The 20,217-nt window shown below is 44.3% G+C and overlaps 1 protein-coding gene and 1 long non-coding RNA gene across 2 annotated transcripts in view; one reads left to right on the forward strand and one right to left on the reverse strand.

The window, feature by feature from the left end:
- Positions 1-20,217, forward strand: part of LOC124508505 (uncharacterized) — a 78,688-nt gene that overhangs the window by 31,358 nt on the left and 27,113 nt on the right. The gene's annotated exons all lie outside the window — the stretch shown is intronic.
- The window catches only part of ZNF609 (zinc finger protein 609), a 209,109-nt gene continuing 189,193 nt past the window's right edge, over positions 302-20,217 (reverse strand). The window contains exons 4-10 of the mRNA XM_047074959.1: positions 11,505-11,592; positions 8,481-10,821; positions 7,124-7,490; positions 5,330-5,505; positions 4,874-5,090; positions 4,170-4,248; positions 302-3,863 (exon numbers count right to left, since the gene is read on the reverse strand). Coding sequence (XP_046930915.1) covers positions 4,175-4,248; positions 4,874-5,090; positions 5,330-5,505; positions 7,124-7,490; positions 8,481-10,821; positions 11,505-11,592 — 3,263 coding nt within the window. The 3' untranslated portion in view covers positions 302-3,863; positions 4,170-4,174. The remainder of the gene's footprint in view (positions 3,864-4,169; positions 4,249-4,873; positions 5,091-5,329; positions 5,506-7,123; positions 7,491-8,480; positions 10,822-11,504; positions 11,593-20,217) is intronic.

The raw sequence follows: 20,217 nt of genomic DNA on the forward strand, positions 1-20,217 counted from the left end.
AAAGCCACTTTGGTGAATGGGGTCTAAGGGGGAAGACAGGAGTGGCCAGAGCACAGGATAAAGCCCTGGATAAGTCAGTGGCCAAGCTGGAAAACACCACTGGGCAAGAAAGGGCTCAAGGGCAGGTAGTCTGGACACTGGATTCAACAGTTTGCCATCAGCCAGGGAAGGTGGAGCTGAGGATGCATATGGAGCAGGACCAGGAAGATCAGGAAAGCTGAGGGAAAACAGAAAAGCAGGGAAGGAGGAGGAGGCAGCTCAGCAGCAAACTCCAAGAGAAATAACCAGCAGCCCTCACAGATTTGTGATTGTCTCTTAAAAAGATTTATTTTCTCTTCTTGCCTGAATGTACAAAGGCAAAAAGAGTACAGTTTGTATATATATATATTTATATATATATATATATAAAAAACAAGGAACTTGGTAATGTACACTTTACAGAAGGGAAGAATCAGGAAGACTGAAATTAAATCCAACAGAGCAACGCCAATGGAACAAAAGCTATGAACAGCAACACTGCCCCTCCAGCCCGGGCCTCCAGCTCGCCCCAACCTGCTCCCAATGGGGGGCTGAGCACCAAGGCAAGCGGGTGGGCTGGGGCAAGAGGGGCTGGGGGCGGGGCCTGGGAGGGGCTTGATCCCAGGAGGGGCCCATGGCAGAGGATCATCAGAGAGCTTCCCGGGATGCCCGAGTAGTAAAACAAATGACAGAGGCCCAGAATTATGGGGCCAACTAGCTGCCCAGTTAAATCACAGGGGCAGGAGAGTAGACATTGGGATGGTAACAGGGTACACAGCATAATGAGCAACAAGGGTGACCTCAAAGCCCGTGTACAGTAACTCTAGCCCTTCTACAGTCTCACCCTCCCACCCCCAAAACCACATCCTCTCACCCTCCCCTTGGAGCCCGGAGAGAATATTCAAGAATCACCATTTCATTTCATGGGGTGCCTTCTTAACCATTCTGCCTGTGGTCATTTGACCTGGAGACGTGTGGAGGGAATGAGGTAAGAGAAGGGAACTTCGTACATGTACACATACATGTACAGGCAGGGAAGGGGGATGACGGAAACCGGCACACCTTAAGTGAGGAAGCAGATGTGAACCCTAAAGAGCAGCTCTCCCAGCCCTGGCTGTCCTAACTGGGGATGAGGCTCCCTCCCTGTAGGTCCTCTGTGTGGAGTCCCAGTGAACGAGGTTTGTGAAGGGGCAGAGGTGGCTCATAGAGAGCTTTGGTCTGGTGGTCTTGGTCCCAGCAAGCTATTCCAGCCTTTGCTCATGGGGTGGAATCCCTGCTGAGTGTCTCATCTCTCTGAGCAAGTCATGGGTGCCACAGGTACTCCTACCTGTGTGCCTCCTCTCCATAGAGGCTGGAGGTGGACAGCAGATCCTTCACTCAGCACTTGTCAAGGATCTCTGCTTCCTTCGTTGATGCAGCTGCTGCATGTTATTTCAGGGAGGGAAGACTGGACCTGGCAAGGAGCAGGGACCAGGAAAAGACAGTGCTATTCTGCCATTGTTGCTTTCACCTGCTCTTCTGGGAGCTCAGGTCCTACCCTTCTAGGGAGACTTGGATATAAGGATCAGAGAGCCAAATGTTTCTTTGTAAGGAAAGAAAAAAAAAATTCCCTTCTGCAGAACCCAAGGCTGCCCTGCTAATACAGAAGTTCCTCTTCTCTGTGTTACAGAACCAAGTGGAAGGGGCAGGAATGTGGGGCCAGGCCTGCCCAATGGGAAAGAAAATTACTCCAACGGTTTCTTTACAATATGTACAGAGCACGCTGTAAGCCAGCGCCACAGTTACAAAACACATAACAATATTTAAAAACAAACAGGAACAGAGATGGGCCCTTGGCTCCACCCCACAGGAGTCTGGGAGGGTACAATCAGGCTGAAATTCAGAGTCATCCTCTTGGTGGGGGTGACTCAGGTTAGGTGGGGTGAAGGTGTCCAAACCAACTACTTCCATGGATGAAAGGGAAGTCACTGCCCAGAGCCCTGCCCTCTGGGTTTAGCAGGAGGCAGAGGGAATGATGGGGAAAAGGGAGGCTGCTTGGGGGCCTGCAAAGTGGTCTAAAACAGTGGGTTTTAGGGAAGGATTCAACCCAACTTGAACAAAAACAACTGACATGAAAGCCTAGAGGAGAGGTCTATAGGTCAAAGGGGCTCCTCTTGGGCAAACGACCCTAAGCCAGGGCTCTTGGAAAGCAGCCTCTGCTGGGCATTGTGCTTATTGTCTTCCACCCCCATGCCCCAAATGGAGTCCGAGCCAAGTCCTTGCTCTTAAATGGTCACTTTGGCACTCTGGTCACAAATACCCTTCTCTAGCCTTAGGCTGGTGTATGTCAGTCTTTCTCAATCCAGAAGGTCAAGGGAAGATAGCCAAGGAGAACAAAGGGATGATACCTCAAAAGCAAAATAAGAGCTAAAGCTCCTCATACCTTGGGGAAGAAGTGACTCCAATAAAGCTGCCAAATCATGGTCACTTTCCCAGGGCAAAGAGCATAAAGCTGGGCTGGTAGACTGCATTTCTAAGGAGAGCAGAGAAATGTCTACTGCCTCATAGCACAGCTCCACTGAGTACACTCTGGCTCTGAGGAGTAATGGCTTGGATGTGTTATCCCAGGGTCTAAGGAACCCGTAACTTTCCATGGCCAGGGGCCCCTAAAACAAAAAAGTGTGTTAACAAAGAAACACAGCTGATATTGGCACACGTGGGGTTATAGATTGAGCTATATAAAATCATGTACTTGTATACAGAGGAACTGGGCTGTATATATTTGTGGCCCTAAATGAGGAGGATACTCAGATGGCTGAACGGACAGGACACCTCTAAGAACTGCTGGGTGTTCCCAGGGCCTCCCTCCTGGGCCTTGCCCGAAGGTGACCTGGCAGACTCCAAAGCTCCCCATGCTGGGGGGAATACTATTTTACCTGCCTGAGTCTTAAGAGCCAAGCAGTGGAAAAGAGAAGGAGAGATCAGCATGGGGATCCCCCTGGGAAAGGCACCAAGGGGTAAGGAGGAGAGAGAGAAAAGGGCAAGTAGTTGGGGGCTTAGAAGCAGCAGGACTTAGTGGGGATGCAGGTTCTTTTTCACAGACTCCATTCATGCTCCAGCTCACTCCCAAGTATCCCTGGGGAGCCCTGTGCTGGTGTTGGGACCTCAGCCCTCTGCCTGACAGGTATCCCAGGGCCATGGTGGGGCAAATGCCTTGGTCTTCCTTTCCAGGCTAGGCTCTGAGCATTTATATGTGCTCACATGAGAGGGGAGAAGTCTTCATGGGTGAAGACTTTGTTTTCACAAGTACAGAGAAAACAGCCCCCAATTTCTTTCCTGAGATTCTAATTCCTCCACATGCTGCCAGTTCCCAGGGCCCAAACTGCTGGGGAGATGCAGGATCTGGTGATTGTGGTAATGACAGTGACAGGGGTATGGCTGCTGTGCTGTCTTCAGACCTTACCCAGTACTTGTGAGTCCCTCCCTGGGGGTGGGGGTTGGCACTGCTCTGGCAGCTGACCAGGGGCTTGGGGAACGGAGCAGTTACTTCTCTGGGCTGAGGCCATGTTCCCCTGGTTGCTCCCCGTGCCTTCATCTCCACAGAGGCCACAACAGTCTCAACTGTGGCCGAGAGAATAAATATTTTTGCTAAGTACCAGCTCTCCAGCTCCTGAGGAAGAGGGAGGGTTGGGGAGTCCAGGGATCTGGTGGAGGTGAGATAGCGAAGGGTCTGCCTTCGGTCATGGTGGGAACGGCAAACAGGATGATCAACACCATTTAACTGATGTCTAAATGGCACCTCCAGCACCTCCTTGGGTGAGCCAGTCCGGGCCCGTGAAGCTGACTTTATCCGGGCACTTGGTGTTCTGCAAGGGAAACATGGACAGATAACCAGGCACTCAGCCTTCTGGTGTAACAACCACAAGGTGGCGCTCCGAGAAAATGAACTGCAGGGAGGCCACTCCTGGCCCCAAGGGGACACTTGTGTTCCGCGGCTCTCCTCAGACGCACATGGCTTAATGGGAGGCTTGTACAAGAGGCCTGGCCGGCGGTCCACCATTTCCAGACCACTGACCCCCATGGCTTTCCCTCACTTAGGCTCCACAGGGATTCTGTGATACCTATCAACTATCCCTGTTCTAGGTGTTGTCCCCAATTAAAAAGTGACTTACCATTCTCACCTCCGCGGGGGTGGGTAGAGTGAGGGAGTGGAGCCTTGCTGGCTGGCAACAATGGCTGTAGAAGAAAGCCCTGAGTGAGAGAGGACGGCATGTTTAGTGTAACTCTCCCAGAACTCTCTGATTAAACACTTTCTCTTTATTAGATGGGAGGGTATTGGGAGGAGTTTCTCCTTAAATTCCTGGCTCCACTGAGTTTTGGGGTGCTGACAGAATAAAATCTGATACTTGGCCAGAGAGGGTGGCTGCGGATAGTGTAGTAAAGCTCTATTTTTCAGCTGCTTGTTTCTCTCTGGCTGTGGGAACACCTGGTCCTTATTCTTCTGAATATCAAAGCCAATTTTCTAGAGTAGTTTGAGAGTCCCTAAGCTCCAAGGGAAGAAATAAAAGTCATATGCTTTAATGACTGTCTGAAGGAGGCTAAGATCCTGGGCAGATCAGAAGCTCAACAAGAGACAAAAAAAGGATTCTTGCTGGGGGTCCTGTGCTGTGGGCAATGCTACTATGCTACTGGGATGGAGTCAAAAAGATAGGTGGTGGTGGGGTGGCACCTGGCTGGCTTAGTCAGTAGAGCATGAGACTCCTGATCTTCAGGTTGTGAGTTCAAGTCCCATGTTGGGTTTAGCGACTACTTAAAATCTTAAAAAAAAAAAAAAAAAAAAAAAAAAAAAAAAGAAAAGTAGGGGAAGGAGGCTTACCTGCTGCGTAGGGTAAGTTGTACTGTGCTGGGAGCAACGAGTACCCCAAATGGTGGTGGTGGTGATGTGTGGACATCAGGCGCTGAGAAGGGGAGGTGCGGGGCCGGTCTACACTTCTTTCACCCCCACCTGCTCCCCCGACGCTGCTACAGCTGCCACCACCCCCAACCACCCCACAGCCTCCCCGATCTCTCTCCTGAGACGTTTTATCACTTATCTGGAAAAAAAAAGCAGACACAAAGCACTGTTGTGAGACATACACACGACAGCAAGATGCTCTGAGCCCACACTATGATTCCTTACAAACGCAGGACACCTAAGAATCATGGAGTTGCCTGGTGACACCAGCGTCAAAGTCAGCCAGGCTGCACTGTAGTTAAGACCTGCGCTTGCCCACCTTCTCCCAGAGCCTGGATCTGGCCTTCCTGGGTTCTGGGAGCAGCCAGTGCCACTTACCGTGGGAGACTTGCTCTTGTAGTGACTGGCGTGCTGCTGCAAGATGTCCAGGGCTTTGGACTCTGAGCTGGATTTACAACTGACACTGGGGCTGGCTCGTGCCTTGTCAGCATCTTCACCCCCTGAGACTTTGCTGCCATATGGGGAGAAAGAGTAGCTGGAAGGTAGGTAGGAACCTGGGGAAGGAGAAATAAAGCAGTCAATGAGAGAAGTAAAAGAAAGAAGCTCTGCTTTGGTGAGCCCGGTTAGGGCAGGCATCAGTTTTCCTAGGCAGAGGCTGAGATATTTCCCCCTACGGTGTCTTCAGGCTGAAACTTTTAGTTTGTCCTTTCTTTACTGAGCTCTAGAGGCAAAACTAGCTAAGGGATATTAGGAACAGGGTCCTCAACTTTTGGGGAGTCAGCTTCGATAGAGCCCTAGTGATTCATCTTGGACGGGCATTACGGTGAAGTGGAAAGATCATAGGATTTGGAGTCAGACAACCTTGGTTTTGAATGCACCTCTCTTGAGACTTACCAGCTGGGTAGCCTTAAGCAAATTTACAACCCTTCTGAGCTTCAGTTTCTTTCCCATCAAAATGAAGACACCAATACTTATTCCATAGGGAAGATGAAATAAGATAATGCACATAAACCACCTAGCACAGTGGCTGGCCCAGAGCAGGCGCTCAGCAAGTGGAAATATTATTTTTATATGGACAGATGGGGTAATAGGGAGAAAGGAACATCACAGGTGACACAATTTCCTAGCTCTGTTTGAAAAGCTTCCTGGTGCCTTATAACGTTCTGCCAGGGTATCAAGACTGTTTAGGCTGCTCTCCAATTGGGAGGTGGGAGCTCTGAGGAGTGAAAGAAGTGCTCTCTTACCCCAGAAGCATCCCACATGGCTCTTCGGGCAACAGAAACCAGTGAGTGGAGTTGAGGACCATTTTCTTCTAACAAGTTAAATATGTACACCCCTACAATGTGCCCTTCCCCAAGAAGTCATGGGCAGCAGTATAAAGAGCTTATTTTTCCCAAGCTGAATGTTTTCTATTGGACTTCCCCTCCATTCTGATTTCAAACAGCTCTTCCTCTCTCCCACTGCCTTCCAAACCTTGCAGCTGAACCTGTCTTATAAATGAATACATGCATTGCCCTGGTTTGAATTTTATTTGTTCCATGTGTCTCTCCTGCTACGATTAAGTTGAAGCTCCTTAAGAAGAACTAGCCCTGTTTCTTTTGTATTTCTACATTGCAAAATGTAGAGTATGTGTTTAAAATAGTTCCAGCTGAGAGAAGATGGTAGTGGTTTAGTGGGAGTTTTGCCTTCAGTTATCCAGGAAAATGGACTACAGAGGCAAGACTCTAGCTGGAGCAAGGGAGGGAGAGGCGGTCTCACAGATTGTAGTTTGGGTCATTCAAGGAGCTTGGGGCTAGACTGACCACTCACAGAATGTTACATTCAAAACAGGGCAGTCATCTATCTGAGTTTCAATAAGCGTTAGGGCCTGGGGTGCCTGGGTGGCTGAGTTGGTTAAGCATCCAACTTCGGCTCAAGCCATGATCTCACAGTTCGTGAGTTCGACCCCCATGTCAGGTTTTCTGCTGTTGGTGCAAAGCCCACTTCACATCCTCTGTCCTCTTCTCTCTCTCTGTCCCTCTGCCACTCTCACTCACTCTCTCAAAAGTAAATGAACATTAAAAAAAAAAAAAAAAAAGCCTTAGAGCCATGCAAGAAAACTCTGGATCTGAAATCTGTGCTTCATTTCCCCTCCCCGTTAATAGAGCACAAGCGGGAAGAAGGGTGCTGTACCTGGGTAGTTCTGCATCATCACAGCAGGCATGCCCCTGTAGCTGGGGTGGTTGGGGTCATAGGACTGGCTATAGGAGTAGCCGTGCATGTAAGGGATGTAGGACTGGTGCTGGGTGAGGGGGGAGGACACAGGCACATGGACACTTGGCCGGGGCTCCTTGCTCCCGAGGCGGGATTCCTCAGACGTGGGCAGCTTGCAGTCACTACTTGTGCTTTCCTTCCCATCCTCCTTGGGGGCAGAGTCCTTACTCCGATTCCTTTCTTCCTTCAATTTGCGGTCCCGCTCCTCTTTCCACCGCTCATCCTCTGACTTGATGTCCGAGTACTTGGCAGGATAGACATACGTCCACATCCGGGGCTCTGCTTCCTACAACAGTCACAGAATGAGCACTGAGTGTTGTATAGGTAAGAGAGAGACTTCAAGCTCGAGGTCGTAGCAGAAACACCGGAGCAGCTAATACTAGACACCGGGGCAGAATATTTACAATTAACTCTGGTCCCTCCTGCTTTTTTAAAAAAGCCTGCCCCCCTCCTTGCCCAAAAGGAAACAAGATGTGGAGAAGGAAAAGGAAAATCCATCAGTGGGTCTTCTCTAGGAGATAATATGCATTCTGGGGAAAAGAGTCCTTGAATAGAAGAAGTTGCTCTTTTTCCAAGGAATTTCAGGTTGTTTCACTTCTTTAGAGGAAGCTCCAGAGCAGAGAGGTGTGAGTGTTGCCCAGCTCAGAGGAGGGAGGTCTAACTGTGGCACTAAGAAGAAAGGGAAGACTTTCTAAATCTCATGAGCAGAGCATGATGTGAGACCAAGTTCTCAGTTCTAAGTTTACCTATAAAATCTTTTTTTTTCTTTTTAAATTTTATTTATTTAAGTAATCTCTACACCCAATGTGGCTTGAACTTGCAGCCCTGAAATCAAGAGTCGCATGCTCCACCGACCGAGCCAGCCAGGTACCCCTCTATAATACCTTTTTGAAAGTAACTCAGTCTGAGTAGTAACTTACTCTAGAAAATGGAGAGATCACCATTCCACACAACCAAATAGTGGAAGAAACACCGACTAGGAACTGAGATACCTGGGTTCTAATCGCGGCTCTGCTAGTGAAGTCACAAGTTACCCTACACAAATCAAGCTAACTTACCTTGGTCTCTCTTGTCAAATGGGAAAAACACCTTTTACTGACGTAACCTTGCTTTTTAAAAACATGAAAATGATTTACAAAGGTAAAGAATCTTTAAAATTATAGATTTCTCCCGCCAATCTGTATTCTGCTGACACCCTACATAAGGAGAGCCCGGACTTGGGAGAAAGAGACAAAGACTATCAAACAGTGTTTGGGTTTCCTCCCAGCATAGTTACCTGTCGGTACCAGAGTATTGGATCCACCTCTGCCTGTCGGCCACACTCAGCGCCTGTCTTAGCCTCAGAGGCCTCCTTGCCTAGGTGGCTGGCCTCACTCAGCTTCACTTTAAGTCCTTCCGGGGCCTGGTTGGGCAGTTTGGAGGAGTCGTCTAACTTGGGAATAATGACTGATTTGGCAGGGTCAGCCCCTGGCTCCTTGGCCTTCCCGGGTCCTGACTTGACCAGGTCTGTCAGGCTGGGGGCCTTGGTGAGAGTTGGGGGGATCGACGGCTTTTGCTTCCATTCTTCCTTGAGTGCCGCCTCCCGCTCCTTTAGGCCCAACTCCACCTTCTTGTCCAGTCCCCGCTGCTGCTGCTCCAAGCTCTGCCGTTTCTGCTGTTCTTCATATTGCTGCCGGTAGGCTGTGTTAGTGCTCAGGAGGTGGGTGTGGTAACTCTGGTCGCTGTAGCCATACGGGGGCACGTAGGCATACTGGTTGTAGTACAGAGACTGCATGTACATGTTGGGACGCTGCTGGATGACGGAAGGCTGCTGACTGGAACTGCTCAGCTCTGGTTTCTTCTCGTCACAGACATCGTTCTTCACTTTCCCCTCTATGCTCTCAGGCTCCTCATCCTTTTTTGTCTTCAGAGCTTGGCTCTCCACTCCTGCCTGGCTGCTGGGGTTCAGAGCCCCTGGGCTAGACTGTGCATAACTCGGAGAGTAGTAACTCTCAAAGCCTTGATAATACGGCGAGTCTTTGCTCTGTGGTTGAGGGGGAAAAAGAGTTTTCTTAGCCCCTTCCTTAACCAACTGTTCAGGGTCCTTTGATTTGACGCTGTCCACTTTGCCCTCCCCATCCTCCCCAGCATCAGATATGTCGGAGTATGCAGGGCTGTTGGTTTTGACCGAGTTGGCTTCGGCTCCGTTCTGGGTCACTACATGTAAGGGAGTCAGGGGCTGGGTAGGAGTAGTGCTGTCTATGCGGCTACTGCCTCCAATTGAAGGGCTGGGGGCATTGTCCGTGAAGCTGTAGATCTTGTCAGCTTCTGCCTTGATGCTAGCCAGTCGGCTCTGGTGGGGGTCTGATGAGCCATTCAGGAGCCCCTCCATTTTCATCCCATCTCCCGAGGAGTCCCTGAACGGGCTTTTGCCTTCTTCTGCTCGACACACCTTCCCAGGGGTCAGAGGACTTTCGAGTTCCTTTGAGGACTCCTTCTTTTTTTTGTCTTTCTTTTTCTTGTCCTTGGCTGGGGTCAAGGCAGGGTTGACTGTGAAAGGTTCTCCCATCACAGTGGGCTTGGGCTGAATAGGCTTGAGTTGGGGGCTGTTGGGCATGGCTTGGACCACTGTGGTGGTCAAGCCTGAGGAGGAGCCTGGGCTTGCTGCTGTGAAGGTGGCTGTCTGGAAGGTGTAGATTTGCTGTGGAGGGATGGCAGGGGCAATAGGCCGCGCTGACTTTAAGCTTTTGGAAGGAATCTTTTCAGGCTTCAAACTAGAGGGTTTTTTACATTTTTCTTTTTCCATACACTTCCTTTCTAAAGAATCAAAGGCATCATTGCTTGTTTCATCCATTACTGAGGGTCCATCATCAGAGCCATCATTAGATAAGGCCCCAAGGTCTGTGTCCCCTTCCCCACTAAGCTTTTTCTTACAGAGGCCTTTTGTGCTGAATTTGCTTGAAGGAGAAGGGCTGTGGGGCTCTACGAGCCGAACTTTGGGGGTAGCTGAACGGGCAGGGGACAAGGAACCTTTTTGTGAGACGGATGCACCATTGCAGCTCCCAAGGTCTGCATGGAGGGTGGGCTCCTCTCCATATTCACTGTCTCCATCTGCTTCCGGCTTGCTGTCATCGTCTGTGTGGGCATGAGCTTGGTGGTACTTAAGTCCATTGATGTGCTTATACTTTTTGTTGCAGTTTGGGTGGGGACAGTCAATCAGGACTGGGGAGGGACAATTTCTGTCTAGAACAGTGGGTTCAACCTTGGTCCCAGGGAGGGGACCAGTGGCTGAGCCCATGGAATTCGTACGGACACGCTTGCTCCCTTTGGAGTCCTCTGAGCTGGAATTCAGCTCCATGTCTGAAAGCGGTTTGTTTTTCCGCTTATTAGCTGAGGAAGGGCTGGCCTTGACATCCTCAGAGGTGCTACTGGCAGGTGGGCGATGCTCTGAAGAATTTTGGCTGCCCCGACGGCCTTTGCTATTGGCTCCTGCTCGGGTTTTGCTGCTGCTGCTGGTCCCTTTGCTGTCAGAGGCAGTGGCTGTCTCATTGACAGGTGTGTTACTGTTGGGACGCATGCGTTTACCTCTACCCCGGCCGTTGCGCATTTCCAAGTCACTGGTGGGGGAGTCACAGAACCTTGGCAAAGGGCAAACACAACAAGATATTGTTAAGAAGAGAAAACACCTTCAAACCAGTTTAGGTGCCTCCAGAACTGTCCAGATGGTAACTATCATTTTCAATGAATATGACTTGTTAAAGGAACTTTTGAAACCATGGGAACTGCGTTAAGTGGTGAGCTCCTAGGGTGCTATCTGCATGCTAGCTGTACATCATTCCCCAACATTTGAGTTCCCCAAACCCTGGCAAACTGGGAACAAGCTGTAAAGTGCCATTCACTGCGATGTCAACCTGAAAGGTCCCTGTGAAACCCACATAGTCCAGTGTTCTTAAAACTGCAAATGTTCTTGAGGTTAAACTCCTGAGAAAAAGCTACTATCAAAAAGCATCATCAATAAATGTTTGTTCACCCATAGGCGGACTCGATGGCCTTAGTCTCAAGGTGACTACTGGTAGAAGCCAGAATTCAATAATTTCACCCAAAGGCTTAAACAGGATCTCCTCCCCATTCCTACCCAACCCACCAACACCTAATTGATTTATTCTTGAATGCAGTGCCTTCCTCATCTCTACACCATCATAGTCTTGAAAAGCTAGGTGTCTTAAAAGCTATCCAACTCTAACAGGAAGAAGGGATAAGAAGGGATCACCGATTAGACTGGTTCAGACTAATATTCACCAAAAAGCTGTCAAGTGCTTACCTGGGGGGTGCCCAATCGTGCCGCGTGCAGTCAAGAAGTGTGCCTACATAGGTCTTGTTCCTCCATGTTACATTTACCACCAACATCCCTGGAAGACAACAAGATTCAGATACAGACAAGGGAAACCCTGCTGGCCACTGAGAGGAATACTTTTCATTTGAGGAGCATCCTGGTTCCTGGAGGAGGATTTAGGGTTGCTCTGGGTCCCCATGAGACAAGCAGGACTGGGCCAAAATACCATTATGGAAACTGCCTACTTAGCTCAATGGATTTATAAGATTTAGTGCCATACTTACATCAGATTTCTCTTTTAAAGTATAAAACATCATGGTTACAAAAAGCACTCTTTACTGTATTTTCAAACTTTGCATATTGATGGGATCATGCTGGGGTGTAACTTAAGTTACTTAAGTAAAGTTAACTTAAGTTTCTCACATAACATTACAAACTTGAGATTTATCTATGTTGACATGAAAAGCTTAATTAACTTATTTTAACTGTGCTCATGAAGGACACTGTATGATTTGATCATAATTTACACATTCTCCTACCGATGGGTATTTAGGGTATTTTGAGCATTTCACTCGGGAATGATTTCACAATGAACACTCCTGTCATGTTCATATTATTAAAAAATGCTTTGGGGTGGATAATATAGTCATATTCCAAAATTCAAACAGTAGCAGACAAATCCCAATATAAATGAAGTGTTTCCTCCTATCCCTGTTTTGCAGCCTTCTGGTGCCTACATTCAGAAATATCCATGGATATCCATGTGTTCCTCCAGAGATATTTTATACATTCATAGGCAAATATGCTTATATGTTCTTCCTCAAATGGTAGCAATATACAATGTTCTGTACACTTTTTTCATATATATGAAATCTAAATACTTTTTGAATCATTATCAGTACACATAGAACTACTTCGCTCTTTTCAATGGCTGCATTTGAATGATTGCAAATCATGCCACAGTTTATTTAATCAGTCCCCTGTTGACAGACATTTAGGCTGTTTCACTATTTTGTTATTACAAATAATGCAAAAATAACCCTGTACAAATGCTTTACCTTACTTACACGAGTATGTCTCTAAGATGTAATTCCTGTAAGTAAAATTAATCATGGAGCACTTAAATAAATTTTTAAAAATCCAAATATATTTATTTTGAGACAGACAGAGTGTGAGCAGGGGAGGGGCAGAGACTCACAAGCAGGCTCCCTGTCAGCACAGGGCCCGACGTGGGGCTTGAACTGATCAAACTGTGGGATCATGACCTGAGCCGAAATCAAGAGTTGGACACTCAACTGAGACACCCAGGTGCCCCTGTATTTGGATTTTTGATAAACACTGCCAAATTGCAAAGAAGATTCACCTATTTATACACTCATCAGCAGTGCACGGTAACACCAGCTGTCTTTTTCCTTTGGCAACACAGTGTTCTCAAACTTGTTGATCTTTGCCAACCTGACAGGAGAAAAACGGTGTTTTATGTAGTTTCAGTGAAATGTTTCCTATGATGAGTCTGTGTATCATTTCATTTTAAGACATCATTATGAAATGTATTTCCTTTCTAGTGAATTGTCTCTTTATATAAAGCTTTCCTCATTTTTCTACTGAATTATATAGTCTTTTTCTTATTTGTAACTCTTAATACACCAGAGTGAGCCTTTTGTCTGTTGTACAAATCAGGTATTCCCCCCTGGTTTGTCATTTGCTAATGGTGGTTAAGGCTATGCAGAAATTATTTACCTTTTTTTAAAGTAATCTCTATACCCAATGTGGGGCTCAAACTCATGACCCCGAGATCAAGAGTCACATGCTCTTCCAACTGAGCCAGTCAGATGCCTTGAAATGATTTACTTTTGTTTTTACATTTATCAATCTTTTATGGCTTCAGAGTTTTCTTGTCATATTTCAAAAGGCTTTCCTCGGGGCGCCTGGGTGGCTCAGTCGGTTGAGCATCCGACTTCAGCTCAGGTCACGATCTTGCGGTCCGTGAGTTCGAGCCCCACGTCGGGCTCTGGGCTGATGGCTCAGAGCCTGGAGCCTGCTTCGGATTCTGTGTCTCCCTTTCTCTCTGCCCCTCCCCCGTTCATGCTCTGTCTCTCTCTGTCTCAAAAATAAATAAACGTTAAAAAAAAACCAAAAAAAAACCAAAAGGCTTTCCTTATTTCATCACTTCATTAACAGTTTTTCTTATGATTTCTTTTAGTACTTTTATAATTTTTATTTTTTTAACATTTATTTATTTTTGAGAGACGGAGAGAAACACAGCATGAGAGGGGGAGGGGCAGAGAGAGAGGGAGACACAGAATCTGAAACAGGCTCCAGGCTCTGAGCTGTCAGCACAGAGCCTGATGCAGTGCTCAAACCCACAAACTGTGATATCATGACCTGAGTCAAAGTCGGTCGCTTAACCAACTGAGCCACCCAGGAGCCCCATATAGTTTGATTTTTTATATTTAAATCTTTAAAAAAATATTTATTTATTTATTTTTTTTTATTTTATTTTTTTTAAAGAAACTTTTTTTTTAATTTTTTTTCAATGTTTATTTATTTTGGGGACAGAGAGAGACAGAGCATGAACGGGGCAGGGGCAGAGAGAGAGGGAGACACAGAATCGGAAACAAGCTCCAGGCTCTGAGCCATCATCCCAGAGCCCGACGCGGGGCTCGAACTCACGGACCGCGAGATCGTGACCTGGCTGAAGTCGGACGCTTAACCGACTGCGCCACCCAGGCGCCCCAAAAAAATATTTATTTTTGAGAGAGAGCGCGAGTGAGCATGCATGCAGGGGAGGTGCAGAGGGAGAGGGGGACAAAGGATCTGAAGCAGGCTCTGTGCTGACAGCAGAGAGCCCAACACACGGGTGGAACTCATGAACTGTGAGATCATCACCTGAGCTGAAGTCAGATGCTCAAGTGACTGAGCCACCCAGGCACCCTTTGATTTAAATCTTTAATCCATCTGGAATTCAACTTCGTATAAAACTTAACTTTTTTGTATTCTTAATTTATTTTTAAAAGTTTATTTAGAGAGAGGGAGATGGCCAGTGCGTGGGGAAGGGGCAGAGAGTATTCCAAGCAGGCTCCACACTGTCAGATGGAGCATGATGAGGGGCTTGAACTCACAAACCATAAGATCAGGACCTGAGCCGAAATCAAGGGTCAGATGCTTAACGACTGAGCCACCCAGGTGCCCCTCAAAAAAATTTTTTTTAATGTTTTTATTTTTTGAGAGAGCGAGAGAGTGAGAGCAGGGAAAGGGCAGAGAGAGGAGGAGACACAGAATCTGAAGCAGGCTCCAGGCTCTGAGCTGTCATGACAGCACAGAGCCCAATTCAGGACTTGAACCCACGGACTGCAAGATCATGACCTGAGCAGAAGTTGGATGCTTACCGACTGAGCCACCCAGGTGCCTGGTTTTTACATTTTTAGTAATAGAAAAAATGAAAAGGATACTATTATTTTATGTTATGTGATATCATATGAAATTCAAATATCATTACCCATGAATAAAGTTTTATTGGAACATAGCCACAGTTACTATTTATGCCTGATTTCACACTACAAGGCAAGATTGAGTATGCAACAGAGAGGCTGTACAGTCTGCAAAGCCCAAAATATTTACTACCTGGCCTTTTATGGAATGAGTTTGCCAACCCACTGGAGTCATTCAAGTCAAAACAGTTTCTAGTCTCCCTGGTGATTTCTATTTTTTTTTTTTATTAAAATGTTTTTAATTTATTTCTTGAGACAGAGAAAGTGTGTGCGCAAGTAAGGGAGGGGCAGAGAGAGAGGGGGACAGAGGATCCTAAGTGGACTCCATGCTGACAGCAGAGAGCCTGCTGTGGGGCTTGAATTCACGAACTGAGAGATCATGACCTGAGCTGAAGTTGGACACTTAACCAACTGAGCCACCCAGGCGCCCCTAGTAATTTCTTTTTTGATCCTGGGTTATTTAGAAAAGTGTTGTCAAAGTTTCAACTATCTGGGATTTTCCAGATATCTTTTCGTTATTTATTTCTAATATAATTTGTGGCAGAGAACATACTCTATGATTTCAATCCTTCCAAATTTATTGAGAATTCATTTATAGTCTGAAATATGATCTATCTTGAAGAACATTCCATGAGCACCTGAAAAGAATATTTTAAAATGTATACTCTGCAGCTTTTGGTGTTCTATAAATGACTGATAATGTTATTCAAATCTATATTGCTACTAATTTTCTGCTTTCTTATCAATTATTTGTCCCTTGTTCTCGCTTACTGGAAATCCTATTTCTCTAGAAGTTTGGACCTTCTAGATTAATCATCTTTTTTATGTTTTCACTATTTTCCATTCCTTTATCTGTCTTCCATTCCTTTGTCTATATTCTAAGGGATTTCCTTCATTTTCTAAGTTATATACTGAAATTTCCATTTTTACTACTGTAGCTTTAAGTTTAAAAAAGGCATCCTATTGTTTCATGGATGCAGTATCTTATCTCTCTGAAGATATTTAATTACACAACACAGGTTTGAAGTGTGCAGGTCGGCTTCTATCTGGATTTTTAAAAATAAATACAGCACATTACTGTAAATGTTTCTCTTCCTTATTTGTAAAACTAAATTCTAGTATAATTAACATACTGTGTTATATTAGTTTCAAGTGTCCGATATAGTGATTCAACAAATCTATCCCTTACTCAGTACTCATCATGATAAGGGTACTCCTTATTTCTTAGCTCTCTTTCCTCCCAACCTCAGACAAAAACAAACAACTAAAAAAACCAAGCTTTTGTTTTTTCAGGTCTCTTAAATCAGTACTTGTGCATCTGCTGTCTAGTTTCCAAAGTTCTACTGATTATAACTGCTTGCAAGTAGTCTTGGTCTGTTTTTAAAGAAACCTGTGTGTTATATCTTAAAAACAAAACTCCTTTACTGACATTTGAATGAATTATAAAGGGAGAAAGTGGGAGGTAAATATGGACTTTCAATCTACCATGTTTAACCAAAATAATGCATTTACTTTTATTTATCTGGTATATTTCAAACGTACAACCTACCTCAACAGTTAGGTTTCTAATTAGAATCTAGTTCAGGAAAATTATCACCTATTATCTATTCATTTATTGTCTCTTTGCCATTCTTGCAATCTTTTTTTATTCCCTAGGACTCCTATCTGATATGTTAGAGCCTCTCAAGCCATTATCTCTCCATTTGAGTTGATTTGTGTTTGATTCTTCCAATTTATAATTTGTTCTAGAATTTATCTAAGGTATTGACTTAAAAGGAATTTCAATGGCTATAGTATATAATTATATTTCAAAGACTGTTTATCATTTCAAAACTTTTAAACTGGTTACTTTCTCATATCTACATGACATTATTTAATTTCTAGCTCTTTGGTTCATAGTTTTAAAAAAAATGTTCATTTATTTCTGAGAGAGAGAGAGAGAGAGAGTGAGGGAGGGGGGCAGAGAGAGAGAGGTAGACAGAGGATACCAAGAGGGCTCTGCGCTGACAGCTGAGAGCCTAGAGCCTGCTTTGGATTCTGTATTTCCCTCTCTCTTTGCCCCTCCCCTGATCATGCTCTCTTTCTTTCTCAAAAATAAACATAAAGAAAATTAAAAAAAAAGTAAGTTTATTTATTTATTTTGAGAGTGAGAGAGAGAGAGAGAGAGAGAGCAAGTGTGTAGGGGCAGAAAGAGAAGGGAGAGAGAGAATCCCAAGCAGGCTCCGCACCATCAGTGCTTAAACTCACAAACTGTGAGACCATGACCTGAGCCGAAATCAAGAGTCAGACACCCAACCGACTGAGCCACCCAGGTGTCCTCATAATTTTATTTTTAATAGACATTATTATTCTGTTTCTTCTTAGGAATTCTAACCAGACTCCTTACAGAGTCTCTGTAAATGTTTGCACCATACAGTAATTTCATTCATTCAATTCCTGGTGGTTAAAATTTTAAAATTAATTTTTATATTTTGAGATAGACATTCACATACAGTTGTAAGAAATAATAGAAACCCCATTGTACCCTTTAGTCAGTTTCCCCCTATTGGTAACGTCTTACAAAAAAAATACTGCAGTATTATATCTCAACCAGAATCTGACATTGACACAATGAAGATACAAAATATGTCCATCAACACAAGGATACCTCATACTGCCCTTTTACAACTTCAGTCACTTCCCTCTTACACTCATCCCTCCTTAATTCCTGGCAACTACTAATCTGTTATTCATTTCTGGAAGCATACAGCATATAACCCTTTGGGACTGTTTTTCTCCCTTTACCAGCATATAATTATCTGGAGATTCATCCAAGTTGTTGCATGTCTCAACAGTTCAGTCTTTTTTATTGGTGAGTGAGGGACCGATTTGTTTTACCATTCATCTGCTGGATGTGAAAGACATCAGGGTTGTTTCCAGTGTTTGGCTATTATGAATTAAGCTGCTATAAACATTTGAGTACAGGTTTGCAGTGAACATGACTTTTCATCTCTCCAAAATAAATACTCAGGAGTGCAATTACTAGATCATATTGTAGTTGCATATTTAGTTTTTTTAAGAAACTGCCAAACTGTTTTCCAGAGTAGCTGTGCCTTTTTCCTTTTTACATTCTCACCAGCAATGCATGAGAGATCCAGTTTCATTGTATCCTTGCCAGTATTTGGCATTAAATTTTAATTTTAGCCATTCTAACAGTTGTGTAGTAGTGTCTCATATTGTAATGGTTTTTTTTTTTTAATTTAACTTTTTAAATTTACATCCAAATTAGTTGGTGTATAGTGCAACAATGATTTCAGGAGTAGATTCCTTAATGCCCTTTACCCATTTAGCCCATCTTCCCTCCCACACCCCCTCCAGTAACCCTCTGTTTGGTCTCCATATTTATGAGTCTCTTCTGTTTTGTCCCCCTCCCTGTTTTTATATTATTTTTGTTTCCCTTCCCTTATGTTCATCTGTTTTGTCTCTTAAAGTCCTCATATGAGTGAAGCCATATGATATTTGTCTTTCTCTAATTTCGCTTAGCATAATACCCGTGAGTCCTATCCACATACTTGCAAATGGCAAGATTTCATTCTTTTTGATTGCTGAGTAATACTCCATTGTGTGTGTGTGTGTATATATATATATATATATATACACACACACACACCACATCTTCTTTATCCATTCATCCATCGATGGGCATTTGGGCTCTTTCCATACTTTGGCTGTTGTTGATAGTACTGCTATAAACATTGGGGTGCATGTGTCCCTTCGAAACAGCACACCTGTATCCCTTGGATAAATACTTAGTAGTGCAATTGCTGGGTGGTAGGGTAGTTCTATTTTTAGTTTTTTGAGGAACCTCCATACTGTTTTCCAGAGTGGCTGCACCAGCTTGCATTCCCATCATATTGTAGTTTTAATTCGCATTTCTCTAATGACTAATGATGTCGAACATGTTTCGTGTGCTTATTTGCCATCTGCATTATCCTCTTTGGTGAAATGTCTGTTCATGTCTTTAGCCCATTTTCTGACTGGATTGTTTTCTACTGTTGAGTTTTGGGAGTTCTTTATATATTCTAGATACTAGTCCTTTGTTGGGTATTTTCATCCATTCTGTAGCTTGACTTTTCACATCTTAATGGGGTCTTTCAAAGAACAAACATTTTTAATTTTGATGAGATATAATTTATCCTTTTTCCCTTTTATGGATTGTATTTTTGTCAAATCTAAGAACTCTTTGCCTACTGAAGATTTTCTTCTAGGTTTTTCTGTTTAAGTCCTTGATCCATTTAGAGTTAGTTTTTGTGTAAGATTCTCTTCCTTTGTTTTGGCCCATGATGTCCACTTGTTCCAACATCAGTTGTTGAAAAGGTTATCTTTCACATCCCAAGAACTGCTTTTGCACCTTTGCCAAAATCAGCTGGGTATATTTATGTATCTATTCTGGGCTCTCTGTTCTGTTCCATTGGTCTGTGTCTATCCCTCTGCCAGTATCAGTCTTGATTACTGTGGCTATGAATCTTGAGATCAGGCAGTCTGATTCCTCCCACTTTTTCCTTCTTTTTCAAAACTGTTTTAGCTTATTTTAGTTTGTCTGGCCTTCCCATATAAATTTTAGAATAATCTTGTCTATACAAAATATCTTGCTGGAATTTTGACAGGAATTACATTAAATCTGTGTATCAATCTGGGGAAAACTGACATCTCTACTATGTACTCCCCATTTATTTAGATCTTCTTTGATTTCTTTCATCAGCATTGTACAGTTTCAGCATACAAATCTTGGAGATATGTTGTTAGATTTACATCTAAGGATTTCACTTTTCTGAGCTATTGTAATTGGTATTGTATTTTTAATTTGTGTTCATGTGTTTATAGCTAGTATATAGTAGACACAGAATTGATTTTTTGTTTATCCTATATTCTACAACCTAGTTAAACTCATTCATTAGTTCTAAGACTTTTTGTATACTCACTGAGATTTTCTATTTAGACAACTATGTAATTTGTAAACAAGTACACTTGTATGTCTTCCTTTCTGATCTGTATACCTTTTATTTCCTTTTCCTGCCTTATTGCACTAGCTAGAACTTCCAACACTATGTTGAATAAGGGTACTGACAGCAGACATCCTTGCTTTGTTCCTGTTCTTACTGGGGTAAGCATTCAGTCTTTCATCATTAAATATAATGTTTGCCTCCATGCTGAGGATATACAAGGCAAAA

The sequence above is a fragment of the Lynx rufus genome, unplaced genomic scaffold (genome assembly GCF_022079265.1).
Source record: "Lynx rufus isolate CCGP_SWC_20201006 ecotype Redwood Valley unplaced genomic scaffold, mLynRuf1.p SCAF_13, whole genome shotgun sequence".
In the NCBI taxonomy this organism is placed as follows: domain Eukaryota; kingdom Metazoa; phylum Chordata; class Mammalia; order Carnivora; family Felidae; genus Lynx; species Lynx rufus.